We start from the raw sequence: 15,584 nt of genomic DNA, 5'->3' as shown, positions 1-15,584 counted from the left end.
ACACACGCCACTACCACCAACTCTCGGGGCAGTGGGAGCTCAGGAGACAGGAGTCCTTTAAGCCTCCGGTGACACTGGGTCCCACTCCAGGCTTGTTAGGTACCCCCTTCCCCGCCATTCTGCAGCCTCAGATGAGTCTAACTGGACTGCGGGGATGATGATGACAGAGGGAACCGAAGTTCAACAAGGCTGAGAGGAGGAAAGGGGTGGGAAGAAAGAGACAAGTCCGAAGCGCAGCCTATTCGAGCTTTGAACACACAGCCAGCCAAACTCAAACCTGCTCAAGGTCAACACCCTTCCGGCAGGGGCTGCCCCCGGCTGCTTGGGACATCCTATCGGTCCCTCAGAAGATGGTCCCCCTGGCCTTGCACAGCAGGGATGCTGCAGCTACAGGGATGCTGCCTTCCTCTTTTACTCTTTCCCTCCTTCTCTCTATCACTCTCTTTTGAGCCACCATCTCCCATTCCCTGGCCTTACTGCTATTCCCTCTTTCCTGATGGGACTGGCTGAGCCACAGTCTCTGGGAGATGACAAAAGGCTGCTCTTTGATCCCTTCCCACCCTCCCATCCCTCAAAACCTCTTCTCCACCCCCAGGAACAAGGAAAAGCAAATGCCTTTCCTCCAGCCCTGAGACCCTCTACCTTCTTCTCCTTAGCCCTGTACATTTCTCCTCCCTTCTCACCTGGTCACCTTCCTGCTGTCTTCCCATGCGGTGCCCTACATGGGCCCTCGCTAGGCTCTGGCCCACTTCCCACCCTTCGCTCTGCTGCTCTGGCTCCAGGGCTGTTCTGCCCCAGGCAAGTGAGCCTCTAGTCTAGCTCTCTCCAGCTTAACATGACTTCTAGGGGCTGGCGGCTCTCGGACAAAACAACGTCTGGGCTCAGATTTGGGGTTCTGTAAAAACAGCCTGATATCACAGATTCTCCATGGGCTCTGGAGTCTCCCCAGATACCCCCACCCCATCCCAACTCCTCCACCCACTTCCTTCAGTGTACTTTCCCCTCTGAGGGTCCTGGTTTACATGAGCTCAGTTCTTTTTATTCCTTGTTCTCCCCGGAATTTTTTCTTCTTATTCCCTTTATCTAGGCCTCTTTATTTTCCTTAGACCCCTAAAAGCACCCCCAAGCATCCAGACAGCAGTAGTAGAGATGGACTTTTTCTCACTGGAGGATGTCAAGGAACAGAAATAGGAGGCACCCCAATGGTTCTGCTTGGGTGCGGACACAGCTTTGGGTCACTCCGTTTGCCAGAGCAGAAACCTCAAATACCTTTTGCCTAGAACTGTGGTGCAGGGCAGGAGGGCACATCCTAACGTCAGCTGCTAGAAATTGGTGCTAAAATACTCATGTGCAGAGGGGCCAGAGGAGGAGGCTGGGGGAGGCGGCAAGGATGGAAGCATGGTTTTATTAAGTGTGAGGCAGAGAGCACTGGGCGAGGGAAGACTCCAGAGTAACTGACGGGGTCTCCTTTAACTAGACTTTTCAGGCTCTCTCACCATCTGCTGTGGCTTCTCCTCCATGCCCTAATCCGGGCCTAGGGCCAGAGAAGGATGAGCTCACTCGTCTAGTACATCCAAACTGCAATAGCAAAGCTATTAGAATAAACGCTTCTCGGCTGTGGTCTCTCTTTTCTCCCTAGTTTATCCAGGAGCCTCAATCAGACATCGTAGTGAATAAGAACACAGGTTTGGGGGGAATCAGGTTCAGCTTTTTTGTCTTTACCTGGTGACCCTGGATAAGTCACTACCTTCTCTGAGCCTCAGTTTTCTCAATTACAGAATTGTGCCTAATAATAACCACCCTCACAGCTGGAGAAGAAGATAAATAAGCAAAATGCTTCGGACAGTGCGGGGCACATGGCAGACGGCAAAACATGGTCATGACTGCATTTTGGAAGAGTGTGTAGTCACCCGGAAGGCCTCATAGATGACACTTTGCAAACCGCTGCTTTGGGGAAGAAGGCAAAAAGCTGTAAAGACAAAGGATTGTTTGGGGTTCTATTTTGGTCCTCCGTATGTAAGAAACTTAGATTTGGTACAAGGAAGTGGTCACTTAGGTAGGGGATCTAGGTTGTGGCTGAGCAGATTCTAGTCATTTTTTCTCTTTGCTCTTTTCACTTGTGTGTCCTTTATGATTTCACACATTTATCCTCCCCAAACGGCACTGTGGGATCTGAGTCACCAGATAAGAAAGGAATTTTCGGATCTGCTAAGTATTCCCACTCTCCCCAACCTTCCCTGACTGAATCCATCTAGTATCACTACTCCTCTAATGCTGCACAAATAGTTACCCACTGACATACGCCCTTATGCCCATTCTAGATTCAGCACCCCGGTTGTCCTACCAGACCATGCCAACACGTCCTCCTGGCTGGCCCTGAGATGATTAATCAGGTGGCGTCTTACCTGCACAGTCTGCCGGTCAGGAATGCCACCGTACACAGAAATCTGGGGCCCCGTGGGGCGGCCACTGCCACCGCTGCTGCTATTGTTGCCGCCACTGCTGCTACTGACACCGCTGGTACTGCTGGCGACACTCGCGCTGCTAGACGTATGGGGGACGGGCAGCTCGTTCTCCATGGCCTACAGGATGGCACAGTCAGGGCACTCAGGTGGCGGATGAGCAGGCAGGTGCTGGGAGGGAAGAAGCAGGAGGGAAATGCTTAACAAATGCATTCTAGAGGATACACACGTAGGCATCCGCTCTCTACCAGCCTGTGTGGGACTTCTGAACTGAGGTCTGCAGCCACCCCTGCCATCAGGACAGGGCTAGGCTTGGCTCACTAGGCGAGGTGTGACATCAGGTCAGCCTGAATCTAAATTTTACGACTTATTCTGCTAGAGGAGATGAAAAACAGCCTAGGAGGATCCCCTACGATGGGCTTCCTAGCAGTGATCTTAGGGACTATTCCTCACACCATCAAACTTTTCATCACTGGAGTAGAGAAACTGGACATCAGAGAAATTATTATTTGTCCATATTTATATAGGCAGTTCTTGAAAGAAATGGGATCCAAAATCTAGAGAGAACAGAATGAGAGAAAGAGGCAATAAAATAAACTGCAGTGATTATTTTGTTTTGTTTTCCAACCAGAAGAGCTCTGAGTGTGTTTGGAGTCTGTTTCCTTCCTGAAGTACTCACTGAGTGCTCTCTGATCCAATGCTGAGCAGGGCACCACATTGAGCAATTTGGTGAAAATCACAGGTTTTGGAGTCAGAAAGACTTAGGTTTGAGTCCTGGCTCCGCCACTTACCAGCTGGGAAACCTTGGCAAGTCACACTTCTCTAACCTCCTGTCTTAATCTGGCAGACACAAGAGCGTATGGATTGATGGGAGGATAAAGGAAATTAACAATACAAAGCGCTTAGTGGGGTGTCGAGCATATATTGAGTGTTCCTTAGGCATTGGCTGTTGTTGTGGTTATTAAAACTGTCCCCAGCCTGTTTCCCACTGTCCGGTTCCAGTAGATCAATCCTCTTCCAAGGTGGAACTGGCAGAGCCTCCTGGAACTTCTATCCCAGCCACTAAGGGTAGAAGTGCTAGAAATTCCTTGAGGGACCAGCCGATGATTGGGATTCAGAACTGGAAGCTGTGCATCCCCTTGAGGCAAGGAGTGGAGAAGGGCTGGGAGAGAAGGAAGGAGTGGTGGGAAGGTCATGCCCGTGTCCTAGGTCAAGTTCCTCTCTTTTTCTTCTTTCATGCTATTCCTAAAATCCTAATATATATATATATATATATATACACACACACACACACACACATGCTTTTCCTTCTACCCATTCCTTCTTACACCTAAAAACAACACTTGTCATCCCATCATAGACATTCAGTTCTCTTCTTGCAGAAGATTATGCCAACTTAATAAATGAAGAAAATAATACGACTTTTTCACAGTATTGAGAACATTAGTGCAAAGAACTAAAATAGTCATTAACGTCCCGCCATCTTCCTCCCAATGTGCTCCCTCTGGAGGTTGTCAGCATTCCTCAGGATGCCTGCCTCAGCCTGGGTGGGTTTTTACCATGGGCTGCAAAAAGTGTAGATGAAGGTTCAAAGACAGGAATGTTGGGGGTGAGGAAGTCCAGGTTACTCCCAGTGGGCAGGCAGCAAGTTGAAGTTCAGAGGCCTATGGCTTCCAAGGCAAAGCAAACAGCACTCATGACCTGGATCCTTAAGCAGTGATTTCCCCTAATTTTTATGTCTGCTTTGACTGCCACAGGGCAAGGCCATCCTCCATGAATTCCCTTTGTCCTGAACTGCACTCAGCCCTGGGCCTCATTTTGGCTACGCACTTGTTAAGGATGCTTATGATGATGATGGTGGTGCAGGTTGATGAAACAGCGAAGTCTACAAGTATTTCCTGTGCCCTGCTCAGTTGGAATCTACCTCATCTTATGCTCCATGGAAGCAAGCATTGGCTGGATAGAAAGCAGTAGAAGGCATAATTCCGATCTTGCAGAAACTGACAACCTAGTTGTCGAGATGAGGCTCCGCTGGGATTCTGAGGCTCACCAAGCAACAGATCAGTAAATGGGAGTTAGAGTCAAGCTTGGAATATCCACAGAATCCCAAAGTCTCTTCTTAGTTCAGTGGCCCACCTCCCTTTCCCAAACTGTGGATCAGAGTTGGGTTTCAGTTCTTGCTTTTCATCCCACCCTGGGAAATCTCAACGGAAGTATTAGTCCTTATAACCATAAACAAATAAAATAAAACAAGGCAGCAGCCACAGCAAGTTAAGGAGAGGGCAGTCTACATCCTGGATGATCAAGCCTCAGCTCTATTTTTTTTTTTTTTCTTTTGCAGCAGCTAGGGCAGATCTTGGGCACAGTGTATACTCAATCCTTGATGAGAAATAAAACAAGACAACGTTCTAAAGAAAGTGTGGCATTTGTTTATGGAAAAACTGCACAGCCAAGACAGCAACTGCTCCGAGAGAGAGAGAGAGAGAGAGAGAGAGAGACAGACAGACAGACAGACAGACAGACTGACCTTAGTAACGTGGGGACCATATGTTTCCTGAGGTCTCTTGCCCGCCTGCCCCCTTCCTTCTGCTAACAAGCATGCCTTTCCCTCCTGTCTTCATCACCTCTTCTTGGCTTCTGCATACCCTCTTCCGCTTTCCCCCTCTTCTGTCTTGTTAATTTCTGCCCCCAGCCCCTGGTTTTCCCATTCTTGCTGCTGCCTCCTCAGCCCTATCCTCTCTCACTCCTGTGCTCACGCCTGCCCTCCCTTTCCCCACCCTCCTGTGTGCTCACACTCACCTCGCTGTCTGATTCTCTTGGACACGTGCATATACCCCCGCCCTCTAGCCCTCATTCCATTGACGCTGGCGGGCTGCTCTGGTTACTCAGATGAGCTCTCTCCCCACTCCTGCCCTCTTTTCTCTCTCTCAGACCCTCTCCCAGTTGCAGCCGGCTCACTCTGGGCCCCATTCCCTGGCTCCAGCTCCCTCCCCATTCTCTCTCGTGGTCCCCCTGCCTGGCCATCTCACTCCCCCAGGCCTGATGAGGCACGTCCTCTCTTTCATTCCCATGCACATGCCCTTACTCTCCGGACAGCGCATGCTCCCTCTCCCTCCCCTTCTCGCTGGCTGGCCGGTTCTCTGGGTTCCAGCTCCCACTTTTGATGGCTACAGCTGTCTCTCCAGTGCACACACACTCTCTCTCTCTGGCTCCCTCTCAGTCTCTCCTGCAAAGCACACAGGAGGGAAGGACAGACTCTGCCTAAGAAACTAGGGACTGCTTCAAAGGAGAAGTAACATTTGAGCTACCTGAACCCACGCTTTCTCTGCTTTCACAGCATAAAGCTGCCCTGTCCCACCTTCCACTCCTTGTCAACCACCTCTAGAACTTTCCCGAATAAACACGCTCCTAGTTTTTCGCAACCTGAACATCTACCGCATGTGGGGTATGTTTGCTAAGTACTGGAAATTGAAAAGAGGTAGATGACATGGATCCTCCTTTTCGGGTGCATAACTTTTTTTTTTTTTTTTTTTTTGCGGTACGCGGGCCTCTCACTGTTGTGGCCTCTCCTGTTGTGGAGCACAGGCTCTGGACGCGCAGGCTCAGCGGCCATGGCTCACGGGCCCAGCCGCTCCACGGCATGTGGGATCTTCCCGGACCGGGGCACGAACCCGTGTCCCCTGCATCGGCGGGTGGACTCTCAACCACTGCGCCACCAGGGAAGCCCTCGGGTTCATAACTTTTGAAGGCATATTAGAAACAATAAAACCTAAGGCCTCTGGCCCAGGAAAAAATGCACAGATGTATAAGAAAATGTACTTACAATTGTAGAGGTTCCTGAATCCTTTGAAGCCTGTTCCTTACCTCTGGACTCTGTTTCTTAGTTGGTAGGGACTGGGCACGAAGTACAAAGTTAAAGATACAAATAATAGTGCTGACCCGCTGCCAAATGAGCGATGAGACCACACCTGCTGGCGTTCAGAAGAGTGGGGTGTTGAGGAGCATGTGTGGTGTGACAGAGGGAAAGTGGAGGAGGTTACTGTAGGCTTTGTGAGTGCCGAGATTGACACTTCTGCTGGCTAGCCACTGCTGTAGGGGAACAGATGGCCAGCCCTTCCCTCTGCCCATTCTCTGGTCTCTCAATCTTCCCAAGAGAGGCAAAGTGCTGAACAAGACAGAGCATGGAGTCAGGCAATCCTAGCTCTGGGAATGCTAGCTCTGCTGCGACTAGTTGTATGGCCTTGGGCAATGCAGTTTACCTCTCTTAGTTTTAGTTTCCTAATCTGCAAAACTGGGTAATAAGAATACCTATTTGGGGGCTGGTATATGTGGGTTAGGATTAATCTCTTAGCTTCATCCCACTTTTCTAACCTTATATTCTACAATGTGAGTCCACTGCTCTGGTTTGGTAGATCTGCTTTTTTTCTCCCAAAGACCACGTACCCATGTGCTCGTGATTACCTCCTCCGCTCTTCCATTTTGATGAAGTCCAATTTAACTTTTTCTTTATGGTTGCTGTCATATCTAAGAGGCCATTGCCTAATCCAATGTTTTGAAGGTTTACACCTAGGTTCTTCTCAAAGAGTTTTATAGTTTTAATTTTTACATGTAAGTCTTTGATCCATTTTGAATTAATTATTGTATATGGTGTGAGGTAGAGGTACACCTTCATTATTTCTTAACTTTTTTATCCTGGTAAAATATATATAACATAAAACTTGCCCATTCATAATGTTGTGAAACCATTACCACTATCTATTTCCAGAATTTTCACCACCCCAAAGAGAAACTCTGTCATCATTCAGCAATAAATCCCCATTCCTCTCTCCCACCCAGCCCAGCCCCTGGTAAATTCTCATCTACTTTCTGTCTCCATGAATGTCTACTCTAGAAATCTCATATAAGTGAAATCATGTAATATTTGTCCTTTTGTGTCTGGCTTATTTCATTTAGCATAATGTTTTCAAGGTTCATCCATGTTGTACCATGTATCAAAATTTCATTCCTCTTTATGGCTGAATAATGTTCCATTGTATGTATACATCACACTTTGTTTATCCATTCATCCGCTGATGCACACTTGGGTTGTTTCCATATTCTGACCATTGTGAATAACACTACCTTGAGCATTGGTATACAAGTATCTGTTTGAGACCTTGCTTTCAGTTCTTTTGGGTATATACTTAAGAGTGGAAGTGCTGGACCATATGGGAGTTCAATGTTTAGCTTTTTGAGGAACCACCAAACTGGCTATTTCCTACCTCTGTGGTTTTACTCATGTTGTTCCCTTCCCCTGAAATGCCTGCCTTCCATTTTTCACTTAACCAGCTCCCTAGATCATCAGAACAACTTGTGTCTCTTCTGTGAAACCTTCACTGAATGCAGTGTCCTCTAACACTTCTCTTGCTTCACACTGGGTCCTAATTTCTTTCTTAAAGCCATCCAGTTGGTTGACTTACCCCAAGACACTTTGTGCTTACCTCTCTCCTAGCACTTGTCATCACAAGAAAGTGATTTACTTATGTGTCTGTCTTCCCCACTAGACTCTGAACTCCTGGAGAGTAGGGATCATATCCTGTTTTCCCGTATATACCTAGCGTTTCATTCCATAAATGTTTATTGAACAAAATTGCTTGAAACACGCCGTACTCCATCCTACTTCTCACTGGAAAGCTCTGCTTCCTTTCCACCTCATCTTCAGAATTCTTGCCAACTACTTTAAAACATATAGTGCTGGTGATTTAATTTCAGTACCTTCCATCAACAGTATCTACACTAATAATATTGATTACTTATTAAGCACCTGTTATGTCAAGCACTATAGTGAGTGCTTTATATATACACGTGACCTCCCTCATGGGGTAGGTATTATGCCAATTTTGTCAATGAAGAACTTACCAAAGTAACTTATCTAAGGTCATCACAAAACTAGGATGCAAAACCAAGTCTGACGCCAAAGCCAGAGCTCTTCCCACACTACACTCTCTGAGACCTCACCCATGATCTCACCTTGAGCAATTATTTCAATGACATTGGCCAAAGTCTATATTGGAGCATACTAGATTTTCAGAGGTGTTAAGGAATTGCGATTGCTGAATTTAATCCCTAATTATTAATTAATGTCTATTAAATGTTGTATATTACAAAATAACCCCTCTCTCTATATAATATACAAAGGATAATACACAAGTGTACCCACCAGTCAATTTAAGAAACCGAACATTACCACAATCTAAGAAACCGAACATTACCACAATCTCCCTTGTTTTTCCTATGCAAAAACTGAACCCTAGTTTTTGGGGAAGTGAGTCACTCAAGGAGATAGGGCTCCGCTGACTGTCCTGCAGCAGCATGAACACGGAGGCACCCCCAGAAAACCGGCTGGACTCATGGTGGAGATTTGCTCAACCAGAGGGCTGGAGTTTGCCCTAAGGGGAAATTTGAAGCTAGGGTCCTGCCATATGTCACTTTCTCACTGGTCTCCTGGTGGAAGGGAACTTCTGTTGGAAAGAAACAGAATTAATTAGGAAGCGTGGAACAATACAGCAGCTTTCAAACTTTTTCTACTATAGTTCCCCTCTTTGAACCCAAGTTTTTAAGGCCTTCTGCCTCAAAGCTCTGCTCTATGGGCTCAAAGCTCTGAAGGCTCAGTGAGGGCCACTGAGGCACATGTGGAGTCTCCTAACACTCCGAACTGGGGCCCCACGTTAGAAAATCTGAACACTTAAACTCGCTCGGCATTAAGCATTTTACACACCCCTATTCAATTTCCTTTTAATTCCTACCCTTATTCCTCCTTCTAACTAGTTCCTTACTTCTCCCCGCAAGGCCACCCATCCCTGTGGACTCCTACTATGAACCCAGGCCAAATCTGATTAATGGCTATAATGTCTAGAACTGAGAGTCTCTTTTTCTCTGGGTTCCAACTCACTGTGTGGTTTTGTGTGAGCCGGAGCTCGTAAGGCTGTGATTCATACGTACTTTAGTCAGTTTTCCCCTCCCAACCGCGAGGGACCACTTTGAGTGATGTGCTGACTGTAACCAACTCCAGACAGCGATCTGATTACAGGTCTCTGCTGCCCAGAGGGCCTGAGACCGGCAGCTGGAGAATCGCTGATGCTTCTGCCCTCCCAGGAGCCACCGAGTCTGGAGAACACTAGGCCTTTGTCCCGAGGGTCAGGGAAATCCATTTGCTGCGGATTACAGCTGTGACCGAGGTTCCAGGGAAGTAGAGGGGAAAGAAACTGAAAACGAAGCCCTCCAAATGGAGCTTAAAGCCCTGGGGCAGAGTGGGGTGGGCTTCTCCTATGGAAGCGGAGACTGACGGGCGATGAGAGGTCTAGTCTCCCCCACAGAGGCTGCTGCTGTTATCACCCCCGTAGTGGCTCGGGGGACAGAGAGTTTGAAGAGGCAGGCGACGCTGTTCTTTGCTATGGCTCTGCCTCTCCTCTGGCTGCCTCTCTGTCCAGGAATAAGTCAGTATTGGCAAAGCGTTCAGGCTCTCTAGACTCAGGGGCCCGAGGGGAGGTCTCCTTATGCCTCCCTAAGTTACCGCATCAACCTAAGTGTCCTGATTTGCACTGATCTGATTATGTCTCTGGCAGCTGTCTGAGGTTACTGATACGCTGGAAGCAGTCCAAATGGATTCAGCTCAAACCACCGCAGAAAGTTCCCTCTCTCTCCCCAGTCCTCTGCATGTTGTCTCCTTTAGAGTCTCTAGAAACCCAAGCAAATAAATGAGGGCTCACAAAGCAGAAATGAAGGATGAGACGTTAAAACTGACCACACAGTCCCAGCCATCAAAGTCGAACAATTTCATTGTGAAACAGAACCCAACACATAAATTTTAAAAAATTTTAAGAAAGCCCTGGGATGCGTTTATTTATTTTACTTTGTACTCTGAAATAATTTTAGACTTACAGAAAAGTTGGGAAAATAGCCAAGAGTTCCTATATACTCTTATGAACCACAGTATAATGATTAAAACCAGGAATGTCACATAGATACACTATTATTAAACAAATTACAGACCTTATTTGGTCTTTCTTCTGGTCCAGGATATCACATAGCATTTGGTTGTCATGCCTCCTTAGTCTCCTCCAATCTGTGACAGTTTAGTCTTGTCCTGTCTTTCATGCCATTGACATTTTTGACGAGTACTGGTCAATTATTCTCTAGACTGCCCCTCAATTTGAGTTTGTTTGGTGTATTTTTTTTTTTTTCTCATGATTAGAACGAGGTTAGCCTTTTTTGGGGAAAAATACCACAGAAGTGATGTCGTGTCCTTCCCAGCGCCTCATCTCAAGGGATACATGTTATCGATAGGTCTATCATTGGTGATGTTAACCACAGTTACCTGGTTAAGGTCAGAACCTCATACATTTAAATGAACAAACTTTTTCCGAAAGCTCATTGTTTTCTTTATAATTTAGCAAGTGTTTCCATAACAAGCTGGTGCTGGTTGGCTGAAGAATGTGAAGAGGAACAAGAAGGATTTGGTCTCTTGTGGACGGAACATACAGTTAACGCCAGGTTATGGAAACACTGAGTGTTTGCAGTGGAGACACTTCAGTCTCCCTGCTCTGAGACGGGGCAGCCGTGCAGCCTGCCTCGCCTACGGCAGGGCCTGGCACTTCTGTAACAGCCTGAGAGCAAATAGTTTAGGCTCTGCTGTGACCACGCAACTCTGCTGGGCGAAAGCAGCCACAGACAAGTCCTAAGTGGAGTGGGGCTGTGTTCCAATACAATAGTAGTTACAAAACGGGAGGTGGGCCGGGTTCGGCCTGCGGGCTGTAGTTTCCAGGGCCCCTGATCTGTGCCCACCCACATGGCTGACCGTGTACCTGCAGCAGGTTGGCTAACAGCATGGGCTTTGGTGTTAGAAAGACCTGGGTTCAAATTCTAATCAGGCCACACATTAGCCGTGTGTCCTTGAGCAAGTTAAGTCACCTTTGGGGCCTCAATTTCTTCAGCAGTGAAATGAGACCCCATTTCCCTCACGGGCTGGTTAAATGCGATGTCTGTAAAGCACTGAGGACCATACTTAGCAAAGAGTAAGCATGTGATGAATGGCAAGGCTGTGAGCCTGATTTGGGATTTGGAAAATGATCCCTTTAAGCATGTTACATAGTGAGGATCCCATAAGTTATTTTTATCATCGGCCACAGTCATGCTCAAGTCTCTTTATAAAAAACCATGGTCTGTTTTACCTGTTTAAGTGTTTGTCTCTTTTGTAAAGGGCACTTTTCCAGAAGGCTCTCTAGGAACATAAGATTTAAAGGCAGCCCATCTCTATATTGAGCAAGGATGCGTGCTCTAGAGCCGGCCTGCCTGGGCTCAACCTTCAGCTTCCCAGTTTGACTCCGAGCAAATTAGAAAGCCGCTCTAGGCTTCAGTCTCCTTACCTGTAAAATTGGGACAACAATGCCACCTGGTAGGGTTATCTGGAGTATTCGATGGGTTAACACATAGACAGCAGTTAGAACTGTAACTGGTACTTAGTGAACACTTAAAAAATGTTAGCTGCTGTTGTCATGATATGATGAATTATTATTATTATTGACATTATTAAAGGTTCTTCAGTCTTAACTCCAGGGTTTAAAGAGGGATGTTATTCTAGTGGTTTCCCAGAAGACAAACTTGGATCCAATCATTATGTTAAGTTGGTGCCTAACGTTAGGACATCCATCTCTTTAACTTCCCAGCTAGCCATCGTATACTGTATCCATGTCCTTTTTTTCTCTCACTTCAAATATTGCCTGTTATGGGTTCAACTGTGTGCCCTCAAAAAGATGTTCAGTTCCTAACCCCCAATGTGTCAGAATGTGGCCTCATTTGGAAACAGGGTCATTGTAGATGTAATTAGTTAAGATGAGGTCATACTGGCCCAGGGTAGGCCCCTAATCCAATCTGACTGGTGTCCTTATAAAAGAATGCAATGTGAAGAGGCAGACATACACAAGGAGAAAACAGCCACGTGAAGATGGAGGCAGAGATTGGAGTTATGTTTTCATAAGCCAAGGGATACCCAGGGCCACCAGAAGCTGGGAAGAGACAAGGAAGTATGTCAGAGGGAGCGTGGCCCTACTGACCTGGATTAAGACCTTGATGTTAGACTTCTAATCTCCAGAACTATGGGACGGTGCCTTTCTGTTGTTTGAAGCCACCTAGATTATGGCACAGAAAGAGAGTAGGTTGGGGTAGGGTAAAAGAAGACTATTTCTTGAGAGAAAGATACTTTAATTTCCATCAATAACCTCAAACTTAGAAAAATCTTCTTTTGTGTGTCTGGTGACAAAGTAACTTCTTCATGCTATGGTTTTAGTCAATTCTTCCTTGTTTAGATTTAGTAGAGCTCTGCATTCCTGGGATTTATAGAGAGAAATCTCAGGAGTCAAGGCTATAAAAAGACCTCTATAAAAAGCCTCTCCTTACTAAGTTTCTCCACAGAGCACACATGCACACCTCCCTCCCCCATTTCAAGAGCATGCCATTTTCTGCTCCTCCATCTCAGCCTTGAACTGGCCCGATGCTGGGTTAAACCATGGTAGGCTAGTCTTTCTGCCACTGCTACTTCTTGACAAGCACAACTAAGCCAGGACACGGATCATGGGAAACAGCCAGGCTTTCAAAGTAATTGTTCAAGGGCATGGAAATTTATCTATAAAGTCTTCACCAGCCTTTTTTTTTCTCTTCTTCTTGTCCTACCCTCCAAGCTGGATATACCTCAGACCTACCCAGTGGTTCTACAGGTATCTCTTGACTCTTTGTAGCAGTTGAGGTTAAGAAGTTAGCTCACTCTGTGAACACCAGGGTTAAGAGTACCTTGGAGAAGCGGGGGCTATACTGGGGTGCTGCCATCTGAGCATGCTCCCCCCAGAGCTTATTCCAAGAGTGTAGCCTTCCTCCTTTAGAGTTTCCTTTTACATCCCCTATGAGGAGATTAGGAAATGGGGCTTTGATAGATTATAGAGAGACAGGTTCCCTGGGATGGAAGTGGTACCTCCTGTCACGAAGACTCTTGGTCTGTATGTGAATGATCCTTTATCCACTAGGAGGCCAGTGGCTTTAGGCCTGGTGCTGGTAACCGATAATTCTTGCCATTTTGGGGGTACTTGCTCAGGGACAGCAGCTTGATATTCATGGTTTCATTTATTCCTCACAACAAACCTATGACACAGGGATTATGTCTTCATTTTTCCCACAAGAAAACTGTGGTTCAGAGCGGTCCAATAACTTATGTGAGGCCATGGAGCTTGCAAATGGCGGGCGCAGGATCTGAAACCAGGGTTGCAAGTCCACACACAAGAGGCAGAATGACTTGTGCTCCCTCCAGTCTAGGCCTCTCTGGGCCAGTGAGTTCTCACCAATTTAACTTGGCTCCTATTGCCTTCCTGCTAGACTGTCTCACAGGCGATATCTCAAGCAGCGGGTCAGTCCACGGCAGGCCTGTCAACTGTAACTCTTCCAGGGCTTGCCTCGTACTCCAGAAATCACACCTAGAGTGATAACTGGGGCGTGTTTAACCTTTGTAGGTCTTTCCTGTTCCTATTTTCAGATATATTATCTTACTTAGATATAAGCCTGGCCCTGTTGGCGGTGTTTACAAAATCATTTGCACAATCTAATTGAAAAGTAATACGAAACAAAAACATCTGCCCCACAGTCCTTTGGGGAGTAGGGATGAAGGAAACCTACCTTTCCCGAAAGCCCACTATGTGCCAGGCACAGGCTCAGGGAGGCAGCTCGATTTAGAAGAAAAAAGGAGGAGCTCCACATTCAGAGAAAGCTGCCTTGATTTCTGCCGCTGCTCTAGCTAGGAAACCTTAGACAGGTTACTTAGCATCCACAAGCCTCAGTTTCCTCATCTGTAAACAGTGCTAATGATACAGAGTTTCAAGAGTTATTGGGAGAAGTGAATAATAAAATGCAAGCAAGACACCTAGTCCAGTGAGTGGCACAGAAGAGGCATTTAATAATTATTAGCCTCCCTCTGCCTGCTTGCTCTTTCTGGCATCGTTTTGGAGAGTTATTACTGCTGAGGAAGCAGGCGCTGAGTGGTCAAGTGACTCGTCCAAGATCACAAAGCTATTAAGTGGCATAAACCAGAACAGTCTGAGAATAGAACTCAAGTCTGAACTGTAAATATGGGAGGCGACTTGAACGTGGAGAAGGGAAAACGCTCGAAAATCTGGGCTTTTAATTCTTTACAATTATTGGACATACTCTTATTCCAGGCTTGATTATACGTTCTTCCCCAGAGTCCAAAAAGCCCCATTCTAACTTTAGGAATTTCCTTTCTAAGAAAAGGGGGGGGGGGAAGGAAAAAAAAACCCCACCCCACCTACAGGTGAAACTGGAAGAAGTAGTAACCAGGTAGACTTAACCATGGTGTGTGTATGAGAGGGGCGTGTTCACGCATGTGCACTCATGCACATGTGTGCTGGGAAGGAAGGGGGAAAGCGAGAGACTAGAAGCTTATTAGCGTCTGCTATTTCTAGATTAAGTGCCTCACACAGCTCCAAGCTCTGTGCGGTAAGAGTGCTTCAGAAATCCAGAGAGTAAGTGATCAATAAACACTGTTCTTGGAGCTACTCTTCATGCAGTGATTGGTTTGTCAGTTTGCAAGGAGTCTGGACTAGTACTAAGCCTACATTACATTGTAAACAGGTGTACAACTTGAGATTTTAGCCTCCTTCCTCCACCCCTCTCTTCCCATCTTCTTTGGGACAGTCCCCTCCTTAGGCCCTCACTGCTTCAGCCCAGCCCACCAGTTAAAGGACTTGGCCATTCCTAAGAGGCTTTCTCTTGCTGTGCTTCTGCCCCAGCAACTTGTCCTGGCAGCTGTTTCATAGCTTTGGGATCACAAGGCAATTGCAGAGTAACCCCCACACTAGACACCGCCCACCCCCCTGCCCCGGCCCAGCTCGGGGCCTCCTTTCCCTCCTTTGTCCCAAATAATAGCCTCTAATTGCTATTAACATTCCTCTCTAGCACATACATAAGGCATGTCTGTGGTCAGCCTGTGATCTACTGTCACCACCAGTCTTTTGTTTCCTATTGTACTTGGAATGTTACGTTCTATCCCATTTTACACCCATGCGTTTGCTTTTCTTCCCTTGG

General features: G+C 46.8%; 1 protein-coding gene across 3 annotated transcripts in view; it reads right to left on the bottom strand.

Moving 5' to 3' along the window:
* PHC2 (polyhomeotic homolog 2) overlaps window positions 1-15,584 on the bottom strand; it is a 102,524-nt gene that overhangs the window by 46,601 nt on the left and 40,339 nt on the right. For all 3 annotated transcript variants that reach the window (XM_049706031.1, XM_004266492.4, XM_049706032.1), the window contains exon 2: window positions 2,406-2,633. In XM_049706031.1, the coding sequence (XP_049561988.1) occupies window positions 2,406-2,579 (174 nt within the window). In that variant the 5' untranslated portion in view covers window positions 2,580-2,633. The remainder of the gene's footprint in view (window positions 1-2,405; window positions 2,634-15,584) is intronic.

This window comes from Orcinus orca, chromosome 1 (assembly GCF_937001465.1).
Source record: "Orcinus orca chromosome 1, mOrcOrc1.1, whole genome shotgun sequence".
NCBI classification, from domain to species: Eukaryota; Metazoa; Chordata; class Mammalia; order Artiodactyla; family Delphinidae; genus Orcinus; species Orcinus orca.
The sequence above is the reverse complement of the archived record's forward strand: the minus strand, read 5'-3'. Positions and strand labels throughout refer to the sequence as shown.